General features: G+C 28.1%; 5 protein-coding genes across 6 annotated transcripts; 3 read left to right on the forward strand and 2 right to left on the reverse strand.

Moving 5' to 3' along the window:
• The first annotated feature begins 468 nt into the window (after positions 1–468).
• On the forward strand, positions 469–1,532 carry LOC123269021 (speckle-type POZ protein B-like). Its single transcript, XM_044734511.1, has 2 exons — positions 469–1,447; positions 1,501–1,532. Exons 1-2 carry the CDS (start codon positions 469–471, stop codon positions 1,530–1,532), a joined length of 1,011 nt encoding a protein of 336 aa, XP_044590446.1.
• Positions 1,533–2,560: 1,028 nt separating this feature from the next.
• On the forward strand, positions 2,561–9,192 carry LOC123268778 (cilia- and flagella-associated protein 52). Its single transcript, XM_044734134.1, has 11 exons — positions 2,561–2,750; positions 2,849–3,048; positions 3,767–3,944; positions 4,036–4,285; positions 4,517–4,793; positions 4,860–5,032; positions 5,129–5,277; positions 6,604–6,749; positions 6,833–6,984; positions 7,055–7,599; positions 8,822–9,192. The coding sequence occupies exons 1-11, from the start codon at positions 2,705–2,707 to the stop codon at positions 9,172–9,174; spliced, it is 2,469 nt and encodes an 822-aa protein (XP_044590069.1). The 5' UTR covers positions 2,561–2,704; the 3' UTR covers positions 9,175–9,192.
• On the reverse strand, positions 9,191–10,144 carry LOC123268791 (autophagy protein 12-like). The gene is made up of 3 exons (XM_044734152.1): positions 9,698–10,144; positions 9,467–9,603; positions 9,191–9,382 (listed from the first exon to the last, which is right to left on the reverse strand). Exons 1-3 carry the CDS (start codon positions 9,876–9,878, stop codon positions 9,260–9,262), a joined length of 441 nt encoding a protein of 146 aa, XP_044590087.1. The 5' UTR covers positions 9,879–10,144; the 3' UTR covers positions 9,191–9,259.
• A 517-nt stretch (positions 10,145–10,661) lies between these two features.
• On the forward strand, positions 10,662–14,153 carry LOC123268781 (26S proteasome non-ATPase regulatory subunit 12). The gene is made up of 6 exons (XM_044734138.1): positions 10,662–10,800; positions 11,165–11,360; positions 11,442–11,678; positions 12,897–13,183; positions 13,257–13,638; positions 13,727–14,153. Exons 2-6 carry the CDS (start codon positions 11,196–11,198, stop codon positions 14,015–14,017), a joined length of 1,362 nt encoding a protein of 453 aa, XP_044590073.1. The 5' UTR covers positions 10,662–10,800; positions 11,165–11,195; the 3' UTR covers positions 14,018–14,153.
• Positions 14,154–14,821: 668 nt separating this feature from the next.
• Positions 14,822–17,282, reverse strand: LOC123268790. Of its 2 annotated transcripts, none has more exons than XM_044734151.1 (3): positions 15,998–17,282; positions 15,701–15,854; positions 14,822–15,558 (listed from the first exon to the last, which is right to left on the reverse strand). In XM_044734151.1, the coding sequence occupies exons 1-3, from the start codon at positions 16,325–16,327 to the stop codon at positions 15,485–15,487; spliced, it is 558 nt and encodes a 185-aa protein (XP_044590086.1). In that variant the 5' UTR covers positions 16,328–17,282; the 3' UTR covers positions 14,822–15,484. The 2 variants fall into 2 exon arrangements, with proteins under 2 accessions (XP_044590086.1, XP_044590085.1); XM_044734150.1 differs by having other exon boundaries at positions 15,701–15,863; positions 15,998–17,280.
• Between the last annotated feature and the right edge of the window lie 7,644 nt (positions 17,283–24,926).

Genomic DNA, 24,926 nt, shown 5'->3' on the forward strand with positions numbered 1-24,926 from the left:
ATTGTAAATGTGAATTTTTTAAATATATTTTTACAATAAATGATTTGTTATGAAAATTTCAAAAATTCTTAAATGTCCCCTAATTTCAGTTTTAATTATTAATCACATAAATGCTTACAAACCAAATGTTAGAAGTTATCAAATATTTTTCAATTTTTGAAATTTTTTTAAATTATAAAAATAAAATTTATTGTAAAGAATTAGACTTCACTCTACAATTATAAATTTTTGGTTTTTTTTTTAGTAAGTTATTTAAAAACAAAAACGTTAATTATCAACTAACTTCAGAATGTAGCCATGTTGAAATTAAAAAACAAAGCGGCGCCAATCACCGCTGTAACACGCGATTATTTACTTATTAGATCACAAAGAATCGTCATTAGTGTTCATAAGATTAATTTTGAATTGTTTAATAAATATTGCCAGTAAAATAATCTTAACTGATAAATTGTATAAATTTACTCAAATATGGAAAGAGAGTATTCGATAGCAGGTAAACGTAACATTTTGTATGAATGGAAGATAAATGAATTTGTCTCATTTATTGAGTGCTACAAAGAATGTCGAGATTATGAAGAACTTCGTTCGTCTAAATTTTCAACGGGTTCTCAGATTAATGACAGCTGGTTTTTGCAGTTACATCTTGAAAGAGATGAACACACAAAAAATAAAAAAAAATGGATATCAATATTTCTATACTTGTGTAATGAAGAAAATGTCAAAATAAGAACACACTGTGAATTTTTCATTTTGGATCATCAGAATGAGAAAAAATATTCACATGAGTTTAACACCATCTTTGGCTTCGAAAAAAGTTGGGGTTACCCGAAATTTATTGAGATTGAAGATTTTTTGAAATCTCGAGAAGAATTGTTGCCTAACGATACTCTGACGATTTGTATCAGCCTCTCTATATTTGGCAGCTATACGTCAATTGTAAGTAAAGTTCCGCTGGAAGAAACCCATAAAGTTAGTGACTCTATAAAAGAACTTTATGCAACTAAATTAGCTAGTGATATCACTCTGGTAGTTGATAACAAGAAATTTTTGGCACACAAAGCTCTTTTAATGGTACGCAGTCCAGTGTTCTCCGCGATGTTCACCAGCGATATGAGAGAAACTAAGGAAAATGAGGTTAAAATAAATGATATAGATCCAAACATTTTTGAAAAAGTGTTGAAGTTTATTTATATAGACCAAATTGATCAGATAAATGATAATGATGTTGTGGATTTGTTGGACGCTGCAGAGAAGTTCCAGTTGCCATCGCTCAAGAGAATGTGTGAGAGATCAGTTATACAATTTTTAAACACAGAAAATGCAGTAAGACTTGCTACTTTAGGTGATCTTTATCATTCTGAGGTGATATTAAAGTGCGCTACTGAATTTATTGTTGCCAATATTTTTCAAGTATCAAAAACTCTTGAGTACGAAGCGTTAAAAATAAGTAATTTACCATTATTTCTGAAGATCATTAAAAATTTTGAGAATTTTAATCAGATCTAAATAAAAAAGTTTTGATCAACGTTTAAAAGGATGTACATTTTTTAATTTGTAAAATTTTTTTTTGATAATATTCAAATTAACAAATATCTGTCAATTTTTGTATTTTTATAGAAACTAAAGTATTGTGAAAAAATTTTAATAAAAAAATTCCACATTAAGAAATTCGCACAAGTTACAAGAGCAAAATTTTTGAAAATACTTTTTTTATAAAGATTTAAAAAATAGTCAGATGTCTGCTGATTTCAGTATCATTTTTTTTGTAACTATTATAAGAAATAAGAAAGTAAACAAAGAAATAGAATTACTTAGACGTTCAATTTGTTGTGAGCTGCTATCAAAAAATTACAGGGTTTAGTTTTCTTTTTGTCGTTTTACGATTTCCGAACAGTTAAAAAAATTATTTGCAAAAACTGAACGTGTAAAATTTATAATAAATCAAAATATAAGCTATACCCGATTATATTTAATCGTCAAATTGTTCAGGAAATAATTTGACTCATTTTTGTAACTAATAAATCATAAAACGCAATGTATCATTAATGTTAATTTTATTTATTTATATTTAAGTTATAAATTATTTTGTTTGTAAGCAAAGGTTCTTTGATAAATGTAATCATTGATATAAAATATACATTTACATTTAGATTGAACTATTTTTTTCTAATAAATATTCAATTTCTCAATCAAAATGTTTTTACTGAATTTTTCTTACATAAAATTTATAATAGAATAAAAAATTATAATCGAAGAGAATCATTAAATTTTTTTTTTTTAATTAAAATAATTTTTATTATTTAATTTCAATTAGCGGTTTTCAAATAATTCTGTATGGATATTTAATTGGTATGAAAATTAAGTTAACCGACACTCAACAATTTTTGATTTTTTTTATTAATTAAAAATTAGAACTAAAAAACTATTTTTAAAAAATTCCACGCATAATTTTTAAAATTTTCTACATGTGAAAATTTTTGTTTTAATTTTTTAAAAATTATTTTTCAATAAAATAAATTATAAAAATTTTTAAATGTCGGCTAATTTAATTTTCATTTAATTGGTTTGATTGAAAGTTTATCTTCATTGATATAACACACGTGGAAACTTAAAACAAGTCATTTACGCAAGCGCGCAATTAAAAAATTTGTTTACAAATGGTATTCAGTTGTCAAGCAAATCATACAAAGCTCTTTTAACAATTATGGATATTAAAATACTAAATGTATTAGGAATTATTGGATTTGATGGTAAGTATCTAATTGTCAATAATTCAATTATAAATTACTGGTTATAATTCATAAATATTTCAATAATTATCTTTTAAATTATTTCTACACCACAACAGGCATAACTAAACACGGATTACAACTTCATCCTAATAATAATCATCTAATCTATTCAATGGGAAATAAAGTCACTGTAAAAACAATCGAGACAGGTGAACAAATTTTCTTATCAGGTCATACTAATGTCATAACAACACTATGCATTTCACCATGTGGTAAATACATTGCTTCTGGACAACTTACTCACTTAGGATTCAAAGTAATGACAAATTTATATTACACCGATTAAAAAATCAAATTGATTTAAGAGAAAAAAAAAGCCTTAATCCAAGAAACAAATTTTGAAGAATTTCATTATTTTTATGCAAGCAGAAATATTCTTTAATTAATTTAATTTGGGAATTTTTAATGATATTGAATGTAGCTGTCCCTTCACAATTTTTTAATTTTTTTTAACAAATAAATTTGGTCCAAAAAGTTATTTTTAAAAAATTGGATTTTTAATTTATTAAAATTTAAATATGTCAATTTTTTTTATAATTTTTTTTGCCATAATTTATTTGTTAAAAAATTATCAAAAAATAACTCCTAAATTAATTTTCATGAATTTTTATACTTGACCCCAAACATTGAAATTCTACAAAATAATTTTGAGTGTTAAAAATTTTTTCTCTTGAATCAAATTAATTTTTTTGTAAATATATACTTATGTAAATTTAATACAAATTCATAATACTGAAATTGAGAGATATTTAATAATTTTTATAATTTGTTTAACAAATAATAAATTATAGCAAGAAAAATTGTTTAAAAAATTTTATCTCTAGAAGCTCTAAAAAATTGCAAATGCAATTTTTTTTTAATAATTTTCTAGTACTAGTTTATTTTTTAAGAAAAATTAAAAAATTGTCAAGTGTCTGCTAATTTCATTGTCATAAAAATTCCTATAAAATAAAAAAAAATACTTAATTATTCAGGCCATGGTAATTATATGGAACTACGAAGAAAAAAATATACGAGGTAGCTATGAAATCCATAAAGGCAAAATTGAAGACATCTGTTTTACGTGTAAAAGTAATTATCTAATAAGTTTAGGAGGAAGAGATGATGGGAAGATTATTATTTGGGACATCGATAAAAATATGGCAATATGTGGTTTGTTTTCATAATTCATCATGGTTTAATAAATTAAACATTATATTAAAATTAAACATTAACTAAATAAGTATTTTTTGAATTTTTGCAGGAGCATTTGCTAGTACTGACATAACAGGTAATGCTGTGACACTTGCTCGAGCAAATCTGCGCGATCGATGTTTCCTCACAGGTGGAGACGGAACTTTAAGGATTTGGCAAATAGATCCTGATGCACGGAAAGTTCACGGGTCGTATATTAAAGTAGGAAAAATACGCCGCTGTATTAATTGTATTGCTATTGATGATAAAGACCAGGAAGCGTATTGGGGAACATCCTCAGGAGATATTATAATGACTCGGTAATGCAATTCAATTATACTGCTTTTCATCTAAATAATAACTAGCAATCCGACTGCTGAAATTTACGGATTGAATAAAAAAATTTTGGCTTCATGATTTTTCTAAGGAAGGTCAAGACCTTTCTAATGATACTAAATCTAATTTTAAAAAACTCATTTTATCATGTAAATATACCGGAGACAAAATTTTTCTTAATCTCTTAATTATATAGATTATATATTAATTGATAGATTGAACTACGACAGTGATTTGAATAATTTAGAACCTTCAACACCACCAGTAATGGTGGGATGTTACTCAAAAATACCTGACGATCCGAAAAAATTAAAGACGGGAGTTGGAAATTTATACTCTGGAGGTGTAACCCAGTTAATTTTGTTACCAAACAAGAAAATAATTGTAGGCACTGGTAATGGTACAATTGAATTGATTGAAATCGTTCCTATTCCCGCCGGTGCGATGGCTAAACAATTAGTAAAATTGCCAAGTACCCCGCAAATACGCACTGTAAGTTTACTCGTTAAATTCAATGTAGAGGATAACATTTTTATTAAAACACTTAAATTTTTTCAGTTAAAAAAAACAAGCGTACGCGGTGCAGTGACATCAATTACTTGGTACGAAAAAAATTCATTCCTTATTAGTACCTCATGCTGTGAAATTTATGAAACAAATTCAACAAATTTAAAAAGTAATATCATTTTAACATGTCACACTGACTCTGTATATGACGTTGCTTTTCCTCAGTACGTAATTTAATTTATTACTTCAAATTATCTTCATTAAATTATTGATTTATAGTATAGTAATATGTTTTTATGTAATTATATATGTTTTTATAGTAATTATTCAGAAATATTTGCTACTGGAAGTAAAAATGACATACGACTGTGGCATTTGGAATCCCAAAAAGAATTATTGAGAATTACTGTACCCAATTTCGTATGTACCAGTCTTTCTTTTTTTTATGATGGTAAACTTATTTTATCAGGTAAAATATTTATCAGTTTTATTCTTCAAAATATTTATTGCTTTTCTAATGCCAAAAGGAAGGATAAAAAGAATTTTTTTCTCCAATTAATTTGGGCATGTCAGAAAAACAACAATCTGGTAAAAAAAAAACGCAAAAAAAATTTTAAAGCCAAGAAGCGTAAATAAAAAAATAGTTAAAATAGCTTTTAAGGATCTCAAAACATCGAGATATCATAAAAAATTGATTTTTAAAAATTGAACTGAAAATATTAACATCTCAATTTTCCGAAGTTATCGATTTTTTTAACAAGAAATTTTAAAATACGAAAAATTAAAAACTTTAGAAAATTAGGATGTTGATATTTTCGGTTCAATTTCCAAAAATCAATTTTTCACGAGATGTCGACGTTTTTAGGTCTTTAGAAGTTATTTTGACTAATTTTAGGTAGATTTCATTGAAATCTATCTATTGCATTGGTCCTCATGTTAAAATTAAGTCGGAATTTTGTTATAATCTCATTTAACTAGATTAGATATATTTCCCTGAATAAAAAAAAGTATTGAGATAAAGAAAAAAGCATTGAAAAGTATTAGATTGACTAGAAAACCAATACTTTTAAATACTTTTTTCTTTGTCTCAATACTTTTTTTTTATATGGGTTGTTACATTGTACAACAGTAAAAACTGTTTTTTACAATTTTTTCATCAAAGTATTAATCTGCCTTTCAACTTTTTCTTTCAAATCACAGACTTGTGCTTCCTGTACTGCATTCGCCTTAATCCTCATCTCTTTCTATAGGTGGTTGGAATCTCATTTAAATAATTTTTGATGAATTCATGTAAAAGCTCATGAAATCACCTCTAATTTGACGCATATAACATTGACATTTTTACCGTTTTTAGTTATTTTATTAAAGTTAACCCGTCAGAACTCACGTGAATTTTAGTGTCTCACTCGCACTACAACGCCGCTCTATAAGCTGGATGTTGTTGTGTGAGCAAAATGCTCATTACGTGAGTGCTGACGGGTTAAGAGTTCAATTGAACCATTTTCAGGTAATATGTAATACAACTTACTTATTTATGTTAAAATAAATTTCATTCAATGTCAGACGAAAATTATTGAGGCAGGATGATAATTTATTCTATGAAATCTACCTTCTATTTCGGGTGTGGCCGAATGGCGTTTTTTTTTATTCCCACCCTTGTAGCTTTAAAAAAAATTTTTTCCCTAAATTGATTGTAAAAAAATAATTTTTTTTATATGCCCTTTTGGCATAAGTAACGCGTTATATTAAAAAATGGATGAGTATTTCTTTTTATTAATATTAAATAAAATTGTAGCTTGGAACGATGGAATTATTAGAGCATTTAAACCACAAAGTGGTAATTTGTATTTTGCAATTGAAAATGCACATATAAAAGCTGTTTCAGCTATTGGTATAACTAGAGACGGAAAGACTTTAATAACTGGTGGCTGTGATGGACAGGTTTTATATAAAAATTTTTTTAGAAACATACATTTAAAATTTCTTCGTACAAAAAAAGTGATACATACTTATTTCGCTCCAAGGTACGAGTGTGGCAATTATTCAAAGATGTTCAAAGATTAAAAGCAATTTTGAAGGAACACCGAGGTCCTATTACTTCATTGCATGTTTCTCACAATGACGAAGAAGTAATAAGCTCAAGTACTGATGGGACATGTGTCATCTGGGATATAATGTAAGTTTTTGAAATTTTCTGTTGAATTAAGAAATAGTTATTTAATATATTTTACTTGAACTTTTTACAGAGATTGTTCAAGGAAACAAGTAATCATGGGCAATACAATGTTCATGTCAGCAAAATTCCACCCCAATGGCCTGCAAGTTCTTACTTGTGGCACGGATCGCAAAGTCGGCTACTGGGAGACATTGGACGGTACCATAGTCCGTGAAGTTGAAGGGTCAACGATTGCTTCGATAAACTGCATAGATATCAGTCCGGATGGAGCTTATTTTGTGACGGGTGGCAATGATTGTTTAGTTAAATTTTGGGAGTATATTACCGGTGACATCACGCACGTTGGAACAGGTCACGCAGCCGTCGTAACAGCATGTAGATTCAGTTCTAACAGCATGAATATCGTGACTACAAGCGCTGATGGTGCTGTTATCATTTGGAAAAATCCTTTTGACGATTCCGCGGACTCCAGAAGTGTCAAAAGTGATTCTAAGAAATCTAGAAGCAGCCATGAAGGTTCGATTTCTCGGCAAAGTTACCCGCGAGAAGAAAATGTGGGAAATATAAGCCGCAGATCTGTATCTTCTATTGATAGTATTCGGACTGTTCATAAAGGTATGAATTTTTCTATCTGTAAAAGCGAGTAATAAAGTGAACAATAAATTGCGTGCCTAAAGGTAAAAGGGCGTATAACAATTTATGCGCCTTTTTACCTTTGCAAAGGTAAAAGAGCACATATTTTTTTTTTTTTATTGCCAATCGAGTAGTAGACACATTCTACGCTTAAAATTGAAATAAAAAATTTACAAAGGTAAAAAGCGTATGTCTTTAATCATACGCCCTTTTACTTTTAAAAATTCGAAATTTTGGTGATCTAAAGGTGAAAGGGCGTATAATTTTTTTTCGGCCAGTTTACAAAAGAACATATTCGTAATTTAAAAATGTGAAAGAAAAACTTTCTGTTGTAGTAGCGGCGTAAAACCTCAACTATACAATTTTTGAAAGTTAAAAAAGAAAATATATCCAAAAAACAATAAATTACGCGTGATTATTTTCTCGCTTTTTATTTTAAGAAATAGTTATTATAAAATTTGGATTCTGGACTCTTGATCATAATGTAACAGCTGTTGTGTAAACGACGCCAGTAATTATATTCAAAAGGGCGATTATAGCGAGAAATTTCAAAATATTTCAATGTTATCTGTCATTGTAATTTTTTTTATTACTTAATTTTTACGTAATTTCTTTTTGATTGATTTACTTTCTATTTGATTATATCAAACTTTGTATATGAGGCTGTTATTTTAGTACACTGAAAAAAAATTTAATTTGAATCAAGATGAAAATTCTTGAACCAAGAAAATGATTTTGAAAAGTTTCATTGTCTTGAATCAAGACGAAAAATTCTTCAATTAAGTAAGATTTACTTAAGTCAAGAAAAATTTCTTGGTTTAAGAATTTCTCTACTCAAATCAAGAAGATGAAATTCTTCAAAATTATTTACTTGATTCAGGTAAATTTTTTTTTCTGTGTATAACTTGTCTCGTGAAACTATTATTTAACATTTGGTATCAAAACTAAAATTATTTTTATGCGCCCTTTTACCTTTAAGTAGTACTTTTCTTAAAGCTGAAAGGACGTATGTCTTGAGATACGCCCTTTCAGCTTTAGGATAGCAACTTTTTTTTTCACAGATTTTTACGTTTCAGACAATTTCAAACCAAATGGAAAAAAAAAAAATTTTTTATACGCCCTTTCAGCACAAATCCCTGATAACCCTTAGCTATACGCCTTTTTACCTCTAGACATGCGAAATAACAACTATAATTATTTTTAGGTCAAAAAGGCAATGGATCGTGTCAATACGATCCAATTCAACCAGCCAAAGACAATTGTCAGTGTAAGGGTGATCAAGAAGCACCAAGTAGTCAAACTGAGAAGAACATTCCTTCGAAATCAGAAAATTCTAAGATTGTTTCTCATACAAAAACTGAACAAAATTCAGCACCAAGTTCTGTTAAGTCTTTTAAGAATGGTTGCCATGGTAAAAACAGCAAAGAAAAATTACCGTCAACACGAACAGACAGTGTACAAAGTATTTTACAAGATGGACATTCTCAGGCTCCAGAAACTAATCAGCGAAATTCAATTAATAAAAATCTAGTCTTTGTAACATCTGGAAAAAAATGAATTGATGTACTTGGAATTATCCTTATATTATCATTTTATTTTAATAGCTTAGTGATTAAATTATATTAAATAATAAATGTTTATTTCAACCCCATGCTTGACTTTTGCAGTAGTGAATTATTAATTTTCCATCTGTTCCGTAACAGTCGTATAAATTTTTGACTGTTTGGTCAGGTGCTGGAGCAAATGTCTGGTTAATATACAGAAACTGCAATAATTAAAACAATTAATTAATTAAACACAATAGGTTAATAATTGTTTATATAAATAGTTCATTTTAAAATAAAATTACCAATCTTTCATTTGCGTCAAGTTTTAAATACTTTTTAATAAATTCAGATATCCATCCGATATGCTGTTCAGGACTCACTGCCCATTTCTTTTTTTTCATTATCGGAGCGTTGCCAGTAGCTTTCAATAAAATGTCAACTGAAATAAAATATTATTTTTGTTTAACACTGTAAACAAATAATCAATACCTATAAACTGACAACAGTTATTATTTTATTAAATATCAACATACTTTTCGTTTTATCCTTTGGTGCAGATTGAGATCCATCAGCTCCTGATAAATTAGTATCAGACAGTGTTTGTTTCAACGATTCCATTTCAGCTTCTTCAGCTGCTGGTTTATTATTTGATGCATTGTCTCCAGCATTTTCACTAGCTTCTTGTGAAGGAATTTCTTCTTCTTTATCACCCATTGTTTATAAACTTTTATAAATGTCAAATCAATTCATTACCAGTCCATTCAGAAATTCATTTAAAAATTCTTTGTGATAAAACCAATGTTGTGACAGTACTAACGTAAAAGGTTATGTTGACAAAACATTGCTATCCTTTTTCTGACAACAACTACTGAATTTAATGATTTTAGTCTTGGTCAGTTTACATAAAAGCGATTTAATAAAAATTAATTAACATTCCTTTTTTATCAATACGATCTTTTACAGAAATTAACAGTCATCTGTCAATTGTTTTAATTTTATTAACTACATTGTTGTTAAAAAATTTTATGAAAAAAATTCCACAGCTAAAAATTAAAAATTGTTAAAAAGTAATGATACTGAAGTTGAGAGACATTAGAAATTTTTTTAGAATTTTATAGCAATGAAACTATTATAAAAAAAATTCACAGGTGAATATTAAAATAAATTATCAGAAGAAATTTCAAAAGCATCATTTAGTATTGTTATTGATTTGTTATAGGAATTTAACAATTGACAGCTGTCAGCTAACTTCAGTATCACAAAAAAGTATTTTTTTTATGATTGAGTTATAATAAAAATGAAAAAAAAAAAAAAAAAAATTACTAGATGTCTGCTGATTTTAATATCATAAAAATAAAAACATTTTTTATTATTAAAGCAATACGTCTAATGACAGAAACAAAAATTTTAATATTTGAAATCTTAAATCACCGTTTACAAATGACGTAAAAATACTTATATAACGACCAGTGCCGTATATGCGCTACCGCTAGTTTCAGTGCTGTGCTTATACATCTAGATTACCAAAAAAGTTTCCGAACCTTTAGCTACATCCTAAAAAAAAAATTTTACTCTAAAAAATTTTTATACTGTCATCAACAAAATTTCACTGTTAATCGTGAAACTATTCTTTATTGTAAGTATTTTTTTAAATTGGATAAATTTGATTATTTCATAAATTTTAAAATACTAATTAAAAAATCCAGATTTTATTTCAGTATATCTGATGAATAAGCGGCGTCTCATTGTTAGTCTAACCTCTAACTATTTATTATTTATTAATTAAATTCTCGTAATTAATAAACTTATACATATTTATGAAAAGCACTCAGAGTTGATGTTAGACTAAAAATTTTAATATTTCTATTTATTTACTTCTAAATTAAATAGAAAAAAAATTGTTTGTGTTTCTGAAAATAGAAAAAGTGCACTGTAATGATCTTGTCAAACATGGAGTTGATTAATAACATTGCTTAGTAATTTTTGTATTCGTTTTATAGGAAGCAGTAGATCAGAATAAAAATATTTAAAATGACTGAACCAACGACTACAGAATCCGGGAGGATCGTTAAGATGGAGGTTGATTACAGCAGTAACTGTGATGTTAAAATTCCCGAGTGTAAAAAATTAGCGCAAGAAGGAAAACTCCATGACGCACTTGACCAACTTTTGGTTTTGGAAAAATTGACCCGAACCGTAAGTTGGAAAAATATTGCATGAAAATTTGTTAATTTATCAGGAAACAAATTAATTATTTATTTATTTGTGAATCAACAGGGTGCTGATATGATTTCCACGTCACGAGTGCTAGTTGCGATAGTAGAAATTTGTTTTGAAGCTAAAAATTGGGCGGCCTTGAATGAACACATAGTCCTTTTATCAAAAAGACGTTCCCAATTGAAGCAAGCAGTCACGAAGATGGTCCAAGAGTGCTCTACTTATATTGATAAAACTCCTGATAAACAGACGGAGATTAAACTTATTGAAACTCTGACATCCGTAACAGCGGGAAAGGTAAATTAAATTTTACTTTTTAAAAACCAAAGTATTGATTTAAATGATCATTTTTAGTACATTTCAAAAAAATCTAATTATTGCATCCGTCCTCATGGCGCAACTTTTAAAAAATTTAGCCATTTTCTGACTTAGTTTGTTGAGCTGAGTCAGAAAATGTATTACATTCAAAAGTTTATATAAAGTAAAAGACCCAGTTATTGACATTGGCCTAGTTATTGACACTTGAAATTTTATTTAAATTAAATAAAACAAATCGACTCTAATAAATTAATAAATATAATTTTTGAATTATAAATTTTAAGATAATTGGTTTTTTAAGAACATTTTATTTTTTTAATTAGAATAAAATTGCAAATGTCAATGAACTAGGCCAGTGTCAATAACTGAGTCTTTTACCTTATGTATTTATATATATTTATACGATATAACGCGGCTTGTCAGCACGATAGCGTTTTCAATTTATAACCGATTCTTCTCAAACTCAACATGCTTTATCTATCGATAAAGACCAAGTTTAAGTTCGAAAATGAGCTTAATCGGGCGAGTAATTTGGAAATGACAAAATTTTGAAATTTTGAAAATCGTAAAAATTTATGTTTTTACCATACACTTCAACTTGGTATAATTATTGAACTAGACAAGATATTGAAGTTCGGTTAGTTGCGTCGCAAAGCTCTTTTTTTAAGCTTCAATTTTCACTCCTCAAAAGTGGTAATAGCTCCGATATTATTCCTTTTAGAGTTCGTTTAATGAAATAGTTTTACTGTTGCAGCCGTTTTAGAATTATATCATAGCATAAACATGATGTAGATTCAATAATCACGATATTGATCAGTCTTTCGTGTAATGTGTTCGAGTAGGTCGTCAGTAAATATGTTACAAATTAGTTCTAAATATTGTTTTCTTAAATTAAAATTTCATCCAGTTTCAAAATTATGATTAACTTGTAAATTGTTGTTTCTAAGCAGTTACTTAAAATTCGATTTTGATCAAAATCGTTTGACAAATATTTGAGAAACTATTTATTTACAAGATAATTTTTTGAACAAAATTAGTTCTGAATAGTTTAAAATTTATTATCAAATTTTGTTTTTAATCAATTAATTAAGTGATACATTATTAGTATTGATATTATTTTATTAAACATAAATTTTCTTTATTTGAGAAATCTACTTCCATTTCGGCTTTTTTTTTTTTTTTTTTTTTTTTTTTTAGATTTACGTAGAAGTCGAACGTGCTCGCTTGATTCATCGTCTTGCAAAGTTGAAAGAAGAAGACAATGATATCACTGGCGCAGCATCAATAATGTTGGAGCTTCAAATCGAAACTTACGGCAGCATGGCTAAACGCGAAAAAGCAGCTTTGATACTCGAACAAATGCGTCTCTGTTTAGCAAAACAAGACTTTGTTCGTACGCAGATAATCGCTAAGAAAATAAGTATCAAGTTCTTTGAAGATGAGAACAATGAAGAGACCCAAGCACTCAAATTGAAATACTATGAGTAAGATATTTAGCATAAAATTTAATATAAAAATATCCATTGAATAAATAATTAATAACTATTATTATTTTAGACTGATGATGGAGCTGGCAAAGCACGAAGGGTGGTATTTGGAGCTCTGTCGCCACAACCGTGCGATCTTGGAAACCCCGACGGTGAAAAACGATTCAGAGAAACGGCACACCGCACTTTCACGTGCTGTTTTGTATTTGGTTTTGGCTCCTCATGAGCCGGAACAAGCAGATTTAACCCACAGGTTACTCGCTGACAAATTAATTGACGAGATACCTACTTACAAAGAGCTGCTGCGACTGTTCGTAAATCCTGAGCTTATCAAGTGGTCCGGACTCTGTGATATTTACGAGCAAGAGTTACGAACTACGGAAGTTTTCACTGCATCCACGGAAGAAGGTCGAAAACGATGGACTGAATTACGAAACCGAGTTGTGGAACATGTAAGTTTTGAACAAATCCACCATTCATTTATTTTTATTGACTTATCATATCAATTATATTTAAAATAAATGTACATCTTTATTGCAGAACATAAGAATAATGGCCAAGTACTATACTAAAATAACTTTGACCCGGATGGCCGAGTTACTGGACTTGCCTATTGAAGAGACTGAGACTTGTCTGTGCAAGTTAGTTGAAACTGGCGTAATAAGTGCCCGTACGGATAGACCAGCTGGAGTGGTGCGTTTTACTGGTACTCAAGAACCTGCTGCTGTTCTTGACGCCTGGGCTGCGTCTCTGAATAAACTAATGAGTCTGCTCAACCACACAACGCATCTCATACATCAAGAAGAAATGCTTGCTGTCGCCAATGCGTGAAGACTTTTGGTTATACAATGATACTATTATTTTTTTCATTATTGATTTTAAATAAGTTCAATATTTCTACATTAATACTAGGTATTTAATGATAAACATTAATAATAAATGTATAATAAAAAGAAAATAACAATAATTTTATCCGCATAATACCATTTATTTAATTATAGTCTATTTACAAGAAACATCAAAATTAATTGCAATAGTAATGATAATAAAAACCTTTAATTTCATTTTTTGCATAACGTGTGATGCCTTAAACTTAAAAATGTGTTATTTTTAAATTTAAAAAATTAAAATTTATTCAAAATTAAAATTTAATTATTCGACACTCATATAATTAATATTTACTCATTAAAAGTTTATGTTAAATACGACTAATTTAAATTTAAATAAATGATATACATATATAAAAAATTCACATTTTTCGATATTTTTTTCTTAATAAATTGTCAATTTTAACCTTATGCTCTTGTCTAAATGCTTTAATGAATTCCAATTAATTAATTTTTTTTTCTTCAATTAAATACCTTAATAATTCGATGAAAATTTTATAGAAAAATTCAAAAGATAAAAAGTCAATTCCGTGTCTCACCAAGACAATTTAAATTAAAAGTTGGTAATTATACGTCACTATTACAGTAAAGGCAAATGCAGTCTTACCATTGCGACCATTTACAATATAAAAATATTATCCTTTGATTATCTCTTGACAATTATAGTAAACTGTACAAAAATTCTATCCAATTTATTGATTCATTTCTATTATATAATTAATTAATATGTGCTCGGTATTCTGTTTAAAAAAACCATCGTCTGCTGTAGAAAATTTTTGCACGTGTTATTGTTTGTTAAAAGACTTGATTACATTATTAAGTCTCAAAAATTTTAAAAATAATGAAACTTAACGCCGACAGACTCCATCACAGCTCTATTAGTAACCACATCTGTACGAGGAATGTTAAATACAAACCTTCTGTACCTAATTGTAATTTACAATGACTTAAAAAAAAAAAAAATAAATAAATAGTATTTATGGAAATTTAAAATTTAACTTCAAAATAAGTAACTAAATTTTTCAGCTGAATTACAATGACAATTAATAGCTGTAAGTACTATGTCACAGACTGCACTACCGTGAAGTTTGAATGCGACTAAGCTTATTAATGAAAATGCTTGTGGCCATTTATTTTATTCGAGAAAAAAAAATGTAATAAAAAAACTGGCATTGACAAATAATAAGAAAAAGAAGATAATATTATAACGTACCGATTAATGACCTGATATTAATTAAATATATCCGGATATTGGTTTACGCTCATATTAATGGTGATGTAAAGAAATATTTATTTTTATGTTTATAATTATAATTTTCAGTCGTCGTACTATACGTCATGTACGTGTAGATAATAAAATAATATTATTTGTAATTATTATGAGAACAAATATAAAAATACTTGGAAGCATTTAAGGTTTGGCTCGAGTTGTTCCCACTGATAAAAGACCACTGTCTGTTTGTGTATCACTCGAGAATTTAGCACCTGAAATAAATTTTTTATTAATTTAATCAATCAATCAATAAATCACTATCAAATAAATAGATAAATAAAAGCTGCGAGCAAGGTTAGATAAATATTTATTCACAAATTGAAAATAAAAAAGATAAAGAAGAAATATTAATACCGTGAATTTCACTTTGATGCAAGAGTGCAACAGCTTCGGCGTAAGTTGGTGGTGGCAGTTCACTTGGTCCTTGTCCTTGGGTTATTGAATCATAAGGCGGCGGGCCAGGTGTCCCAGCTCCCGATCCACCGACTCCTTGTGCACTTGCCAATTCCTGCAAACGCTAAATTAAAGCCATCAAATACACGAAATATAAGGACTAAAAATTGTTAAAGTAAATGATAATAATTTAATGAAACACAATAATGATTTTGTTAATAAGAGAGTGATAAAAAAAGTAGTTAAAATAAAACGTACTCGAAATAGTTGGCGCTGATGAATAATCATTTGTATGACGGACTTTCTTCTTAAATAAAGAATACATTTAACAGCAACCATCAGACCGGAGCAAATAAAAATAGGTCCTACAAGCCACATGTGACCAAGTTTTGAAAATATCTGACCATCAACGGCATCGCCCAGTGATAAAATAGTAACAGCAGTACCAATTGTAAATAATACAACGCTGAGAGCTAAATAACTATAACTTGTGCAATCACATCTGCCAAATGTTGCTGGCTCCTCGTAACGTTCTTCGATTTGCCTGAGTCTGTTTGAAAGAAATGGACTCTCAAAAACCGTGGCCATGTTCCTGCTTCTAAAGCCATATGATTCATACCAACACCAATTGTTAAGGTTTTAATTTAAGTTGATTAAAACTTTAACTAATCTTTAAATAGTTTTATATATTTATTTTATTTATTTATTTATTTATTTGTCCTACTTAGCTATCTCAGATCCTTGAGTAATTTAAAAATCAACCAACCAAATAAACAAAAAATTAACAATACTATTAAATAAATATATTTATATTTACGTTGATGATTGATAGATAATCACAGCTATCAGCAGTGTCATTAAATACAATGAAAATATAATAATTATTGATTGTAATTAATTGTAATTTGGCTGGCAAGATGTTGGAAAAAAATTCCGAGTCGTACTAGCGACGACATTATCATTATTCTTCAGTCCTCGGTACAACTAAACTTGGATTATTGCTGTTGGCTGCTACTAACACACAGAACATTTATTTAGTCAATGTCGGCTGTTGGCTGTTGGGTTAGCTGCGGTATCTTTAAATATTCAACAGTCAAGTCTTCAGGGTTCTTGCTGTAGATATATATATATATACTGTATTTTAACTCTTTGTTTTTTTATTGTTCAAGTCGGGTGTACGCACAGTCTTAAACCAGCAGTAATTGTTTATAATTATAATAATTAATGTACAGTAACCCATATGATGACAATAATAAGATGAGATACCCGCTTTTTTTGCGTCTCTTAAAACCCGACACAATTAACGGCAACATCCGATGACCAACTGGACTGTTGGCAGTGAGAAATAACACACCGATAAACTGATGTTAAAAATCCCTGTCTGCTCTTCACTAACACATGCTCGTGATTTTCTTTCACCGCACTCGGCATAAAATAATAACAAAAAAAAATAAAAAAAACGAGACTAAACAAAAGAGAAATTCTCGGTGAACTAACTTCACGGCGCTGGCTCCTTCACCATGTCATGCTGTTCGGAGTTTTTGAGAGAGAGAGAAAGAGAGAGAGAGAGAGAGAGAGAGAGAATACACTTAGAATAAATGTACCAACTGTAGAAAAATTTATTCGTGACTCAAGATTGCAATGAAAATTAAGTTAGCCGACATCTAAAAATTTTTATAATTTTTTTTTATTGAAAAAATTATTACAAAAAAATTGAAAAAAAATTTTCATTCGTAAAAAACTTTAAAAACTATAAGTGCAATTTTTTTTAGTTCTAATTTAATAAATACAAAAAAATTAAAAATGTCGGCTAACTTTATAAAATTATAGATTACAGACATTTTTAATTTATGTGAGTAGGGTAAATGTACCAGTAGTTGACCGATTAAGGATTTTTGGCATTTCAATTGATCGTAATTTAATTATTATACGCTAAAAAAAAAAAAAAAAAAAAAAAAATTAAGTTTATTTAACCCTTCAGCACTCTCGCTATGAGATTTTCTCTCACGCTCATCAATAACTCAAATTTTCTTTCAAATTTCAAATGGAATGACTATGTGATTTTTTTTCTATCTGTCAAAAAATTAATATTATTTCAGATTGCAATATTATTATTTTAATTGTTCTGTACTATAAAAAAATAAAATAAATTTTATTAACTCTGTGAGATATTTTCTCATCGCAATAGTAAAGTAGAGCTAGGGGTCAGAATTTAAAAAATCGGGTCTGATCGGTACAGTTCGGAGGTTCCTGTAAGAGTGCATTTGTGTTTGGATGTATTATTATTAAATATTATTTTTAAATAAGTCAATTTTTTTTTGTTTTAAAAAATTTATCTTGTTTGAGATTTTTTAAATTAAAGGGGCTATAAGCATGCGTGTGTTTCTACAAAAGGCGTGAGAGTTTTTCTCATCGCGCGAGTAATGATAGTAAATCGTTTTGCGAGAGTGCTGAAGGGTTAAACTTTAAATATTCAAGTTTTTGATATGTGATGTTATCTATTCGAATTATTCATAAAATTATATATAAATTCACATTTAAATGCAAGTAAGATAAAAACACCAGTAGTTGACCGGCTTGATCCAGTAAATTGACCGGAGTGTTCCAGTAGTTGACCGATTATCAAACATTGGTTATTTTTTAAATTTTAATTAGTTTTTTATGTTTAATGTATAATGTTTTTATGCTTATTTATTTAAATTAGATTTGTATTATTAGTAAACAATAGTATATTGTGTGACTAGGGATGAAACAAACCAATTTCAGACCAGAGTGAAGTTGCCTGCCCGAGCGAAGCAAGGGCTGGCATCACTCGGTCTGAAATCGTGTTTCATCCCGCGTTACACATTATATTTTTCATATAAGTTGCATTAAAAATGCTAGTTTCAATGTCTGGAGCCAACCAGAACTAGATAGTTTCAGACGAACAGCGAAAATACGATTTTATTATGGAACTTATAATAAAATAGAAAGTAATAGTTTATTTTTTACCAAACATTATTCGTAAATTGACAAGTTTTCTTTTATCATTCTTATTTATGCTTAATAACAGAATTATAATATGTCAGTACAGTTAACGGTTAGAATGACAATTATAAAGGTATAAAACAAACAAACAATTGATAGGATTGAAAATAAAGCTGCAACTTCACCTCGCGGACAGAAAATCGTCATTTTCTGTCCGCCGGGAAGAAATAATTGATACCTGCCCGGCACAGTCGCATTGGTCTGAAATTGTCTAGTTTCGGTTGGCTCAACAGGTATTGAAACTCACATTTTCAATGCAGGTTATATGAAATAGTATATTACACACCTAGGGGAGTAAAGTAAGAAATGTCTCAGATCACATGTAATTGTTGGCCGAGGCGAAGCCGAGGTCAACAAACATGTGATCTGAGGCTTTCTTATTTACTTCCCGAGGAGTGTATACTATTTTTTTGTCCGACGAAGGCGGAAAGCGGCAACTTAGTTTAGCGCAGCGGGACGAAAGTTGCCACTTTCCGCCCGGAGGGCAAAAAAACATTTTTTTGAGGCACACGTATGCAATTATTAAAAATAATAACTATTATTTAAAATAAACTATTAATTACTATAAATTTATGTCTATATATTTCTAATATTAACAAAAAAATTCATATTTAAACTTGTTACACTGATAGTAAAATTTGTTTATATTTAATGATGTTTGTTAATATCATAGGGTTTAATAAATATTTATTAACAGTTTATAAATTATTTATTAAATACGATTTATTAACTGTTAATAAATATTCATTAATGTTTAATTAAATGTTTATTTAAAATCAAAAGCAAAAATAACAATTTTCTTTTGACACTTTTTATAACCCTACAGCTGGAATACATGATAATAATTCAATTCACTAAATAAATTAACGTTTTTAATATTTTGTATTACTCTTGCGGGAAAAGTAGTATCTTGGCGCTCGCTGTTGCGGTTGAAAAAGAACTGTTTGCCAATTTTTTTAAATTACGCACGAGTTTTTTACACGCTTTATATTAGCTTCACTTGTATGTCAGTTTGTTTGTCAGTTTGTCAGTTTGTCAGTATGTCAGTATGTCAGTATGTAACTCTCCGTGGGTAATCTGCGCGCCTGCGGCCTTCCTTGGTTCTGGTAGCCGTTTCTCAGGCTCGCTCTCCGAAATCGAACTCTGATTCCCCGTATTTTTATAATATTTATAAATAATTATTTTTTTATTAGCTTCACTTGTATGTCAGTATGTCAGTATGTCAGTATGTAACTCTCCGTGGGTAATTTGCGCGCCTGAATATTTTTGATAATCAACAAATAATAGTTTAAAAAAACTAAAAAATCACGCTTTTATAAATAAACCAACCTAAACAGTAAAAAATAAATAATATTTTAAAAAACTAAAACACGCTTTTTATAGAAAACCAAACTAAAAATAGAAAATAAATTTAAATTAAGAATAGTGTTAAAAATTTCAATAAATATAAATTAATAATAGTGTAAATAAAAAAAATGTATTTTATTTTAAAAAAAGCGTAGGGTGCTTTTTAAGATATTATCAAAATGATAATCACTCTACTCATATCTGTCAATAAAATATTTATAACTATTGACACCATGCACCTCACGCTTTTTTTAAAATAAAATACATTTTTTTTATTTACACTATTATTAATTTATATTTATTGAAATTTTTAACACTATTCTTAATTTAAATTTATTCTCTATTTTTTAGTTTGGTTTTCTATAAAAATCGTGTTTTTAGTTTTTTTAAACTATTATTTATTCATAAATGAAACTGTTATTTGAGTGCGACAAGTTTACTTGTCGCTCGCAAATTATTCTTGGCACACTCAAACTATCCCTGTCGCACGCAATTGACTGTGAAAACTGCTAAAATTAAAATAAATAACAAAAAAAAACACAATCTAACTGTCAATATTAAAGAAGTGAGGTTGACATTGCAAAGTTCATATTTTTAACGAAAGTAAAAATAATTAATTAATATTGAACTGTGTAATTGTAATATAAATTAATTTAGCAGAAATTTGATAATTTTAATAATTTTTGTAAAAAATAAATTATGATTTTTTTTTAAATTGACATGTAGGAATTTTATAAAATAAAAAATCCAATTTTTTATGAATAATTTTTTAGAACAAATTTGTTTGTTAAATAAAATTAAAAAATTGTAGTGACAGCTAAATTTAATGTTATCTTATTTTATGTGTTGATTACTTCAACAAGTAAATTCATTTTTTGTTAACTTAATTAATGTTAGTTACTTTGCATTTATTATCTAAAATATATTTGTTTCTTGTTTTTTAACTTTTTATTTGTTTTTAAGGACTGGGGGGCGGAGCTCTGCCGGGGCTCTGCCCCTGGACCCCGATTTTGTGCCCAGATCTATCGCCGCATTTGTAATACAAAATAGTATGTGCAACTCGTGTGACAAGTTGTCGATTACCCACTCAAGCGAATGACCGCACTCGCTTCGCTCGTGCGTTCAACTTCTTTTTCATGGGCAATCGACAACTTGTCGCACTTGTTGCACAATATTCTATTAAAATATAAAAGATAATTATGAGCTGTGATAAAATTTGGTATGTTACAGTAAACGTTATTATAAAATAATATAATTAATGTAAATAATTTGTAAAGATGATTTTTGTTTATAAGCAATCTTTATAACATATGACATTGCAAGCGAAACACAAATTCACTCAATAAAATATTTATTAACTGTTAATAAATATTGGTTAAATATAAATAAATACTTATTAACTATTAATAAATGTACTCTTTCCTCCTAAATAAATTAAATTATTAATAGCTAATAAATCCTTCTATCAGTGTACAAATTTAAACTTGACTCAACAATCATCTTATTTGAAACACATTAAACAATAACCATAAATACTTCTTTATTACTAATAATTTAATAATTATAAATTATTTTAAATAACAACACTTATGTGAACATGAAATTATCACGTAAACATATTTATATTTTTATTTTATATAGGTAAGAAACTATTTATTTGATTGTTTTTGTCAAATCTTATTAGAAGATTTGTTAAGAAACTATTAAATACTACTTCAGAATTTAATTTGGCAAGATTAACCTAATAGAAACTTTTTTGTTAACTAAAACATATAGTCGCCTCTCGGATACTCTACTATAGTAATTGACCGATTTTAGTCAGATCATGTGGTGGAAAATTTTCATGAATTATTTTCGATGTTCCAAAAATTAAATAATATTTGGAATACCTATTCAATGTAATGATTATAAGTTCAACAACAGTTAAAAATAAATTTCAGGGTCATAAAAAATGCAGTTAATAATTTTTTGACTTTTTTATGAAAGCGGTCAACTACTGGTGTCCAGTCAACTACTGGAACATTTACCCTAGCTAAAATTTTTATGAAATAATTTAATTTAATTAGAAATGAAAAAATGTTTTTAAAAAATCGCATGTATAATTTTTCAAATTTTCTACCCTTATTAAAAAAAAAGATTTAAAACGATTCAACCCATGCAAAATGTATATCTACATATTTGTCAAGTTGAATCGTATTTAATCGCTTTGAGCCCTTTCGAATCGTTTTAAATCTTTTTTTTTTTTTTTAATAAGGGCATGTGAGGTTTTTTTTTTTAATTTTTAAATAAAAAATATTTTACAAATTGTGAGATGTCGGCTAATTTTATTTTCATTTTTAAAAATTAATGACACTGAAGTTGACAGATATTAGAAATTTTTTTAGAATTTTATAGCAAGGAAATTATTATGAAAAAAATTTTAATAAAAAAATTCTAAATGTGAAAATTAAAAAAAATTATTAGTGGAAATTTTTAGAAACGTTTTTTTTTATTTTAATTGACGTAATAAAAATTTAAAAAATTGACAGTTTTCAGACAACTTTAATATCATAAAAATTATTCAGGATAAAGAAGAAATTGAAAATTTTTTTTAATAATAAATTATATACAAAAATGTTTTGTATGAATTTTAGTATCAAGACAACCATAAAAAAAATTCGATTATTGAGTTGAAAATTATAAATATATTACTGAAGTTAAAATGTACTAGCAGAATAAATATTTTTAGAAAACCCGATTCTAAATTCAAAAAATGTGTCGTCAAGGGTAGACTTTCTATACAAAAATAGATACTTATACAGAATTAAAATAAAATGATAAAAAAAAGTAATTTAACTTCAAAGTTAAAATAATTGGTCAATTACGAATATTAATTCCCACTTAGATTTGATTATTTATAATTTATTGAAAGTTACTTGATACAATAGAATAGAAAAAATCATTTAATTGTTTTTTCATGATACTTTAATCAGCAGAGCAGACATCTGACAATTTTTTAAATTTTCATAACAAATCAATTATAATGAAAAAAATATTTTTTTAAATTAACACACAATTTTTTTAAATTTCTACATGTCGAATATTACAACTAAAATTTTTTTATAATAATTTAACTATATAAAAAATCTAAACAATTGTAAGATGTCTGTTTACTTTGGTGTCATTTTTTTTTATCTATCACTAAAAAAGGTACTATAAATTGATAATTAATTGTAATCAATAAGAAAAATAAATCCTAAACTTTCTAACTATTATTTTTATTTCTTCTATTTTAAAACACTTATTATTTTTACAAGATAATACATGAACAGAAAAATTTTATTGATTATTTAAAAAAAGTTGAACAGAATCAAATAACTTCCGTTAAGTATTTTAAAAATATATTTTATGTTTTGATAGTTGAATCAATAGCTATAAAAAAAATAAAGTTACTTAACTTTTGACGGTGTAAGCGATGAGCTTGATACAGTAAATATGTTTCAAAATAAGGTATACTGATAAAAAAATAATTTTGTTATTTTGAATTGAATTTTTAACTTCCCGCTAAGAAAATTGAAAATTTTCAAAAATCGGGAAGTTATTGGTTTTACCCTGTTTTTCGAAAATCGAGTTTTCATCAGATCTTGACGTTTTGAGGTCCTAGAAAGCTTTCTTGACTATTCCCGCGAGGGTGTCACTATGTCTGTGTGTGTGTGTGTGTGTGTGTGTGTGTGTGTGTGTGTGTGTGTGTGTGTGTGTGTGTGTGTGTGTGTGTGTGTGTGTGTGTGTGTGTGTGTGTGTGTGTGTGTAAGTATATAAACCTCTCATAACTTTTGAACGGTTTAACTGATTTCATCGCGGTTGATGCCATTCGAAAGGGCTTCGCCAAACTTAGATTTCCTGTTAATTTGAACCGATTCGGACCGATAGATTTTGAGAAATTTGGAGAAATCTAAAAAAAATAGGAAAAAAAATTTTTTCAGAAGTCGTTTTTTTGGAATAACTTTTAAACGGCTCTACCAATCGATTCCAAAAACTAATCAGCTTTTAACCTTAAAAAACTACGTCGATCACCGCCAATCCGGTCAAAATCGGTTGATTCATTCGAGAGATATCGTGAATGAAAGAAAACCGAAAAAAGTGTTTTTTCGGAGTTACTCCGAAATTTCTCGTTTGACTAATTGAAACTTAAAAATTCTTTATGAGGCTTCAAAAACTACGTAGAATGTCGCCAACCGCGTAAAAATCAATTCATTCATTCAAAAGTTATTGCGGTTTGAAAATTCAAAAAATTAGGATGACGGTTGACCCTAAAGGCCATCCCTGCTACTTCCCGCTCATTTTGTTCTTAAGCGCTCAAAACTATACATTACGTTTTTGATCTCTTCGAGCTCAAAAATGTGATTTTTGTGTCTTTTTGAGCTCTTCGAGCTTAAAACTCTAATAGCAGTGTAATAAACCATAATTTTTTGAATTTTCAAACTGCAATAACTTTTGAATGAATGAACCGATTTTCAAGCGGTTGGCGGCATTCGACGCAATTTTTAAAGCCCTACAAAGAATTTTCAAGTTTCAATCAATCGAGCCAGGAATTGTGAAGTAATTCCAAAAAAACACTTTTTTCGGTTTTCTTTCGACAACGATAACTCACGAACGAATTAACTGATTTTGACCGGGTTTGCGGTGATCGACGTGGTTTTTTGATCTTAAGAGCTGATTAGATTTTGGAATTGATCGGTGAAGCCATTTAAAAGTAATTCCAAAAAAACCTCATTTCAAAAAATTTTTTTTTGTAGTTTTTTTGAGATTTCTCAAAATCTACTGGTTCGAATCG

The sequence above is a fragment of the Cotesia glomerata genome, linkage group LG7 (genome assembly GCF_020080835.1).
Source record: "Cotesia glomerata isolate CgM1 linkage group LG7, MPM_Cglom_v2.3, whole genome shotgun sequence".
Lineage (NCBI taxonomy): Eukaryota > Metazoa > Arthropoda > Insecta > Hymenoptera > Braconidae > Cotesia > Cotesia glomerata.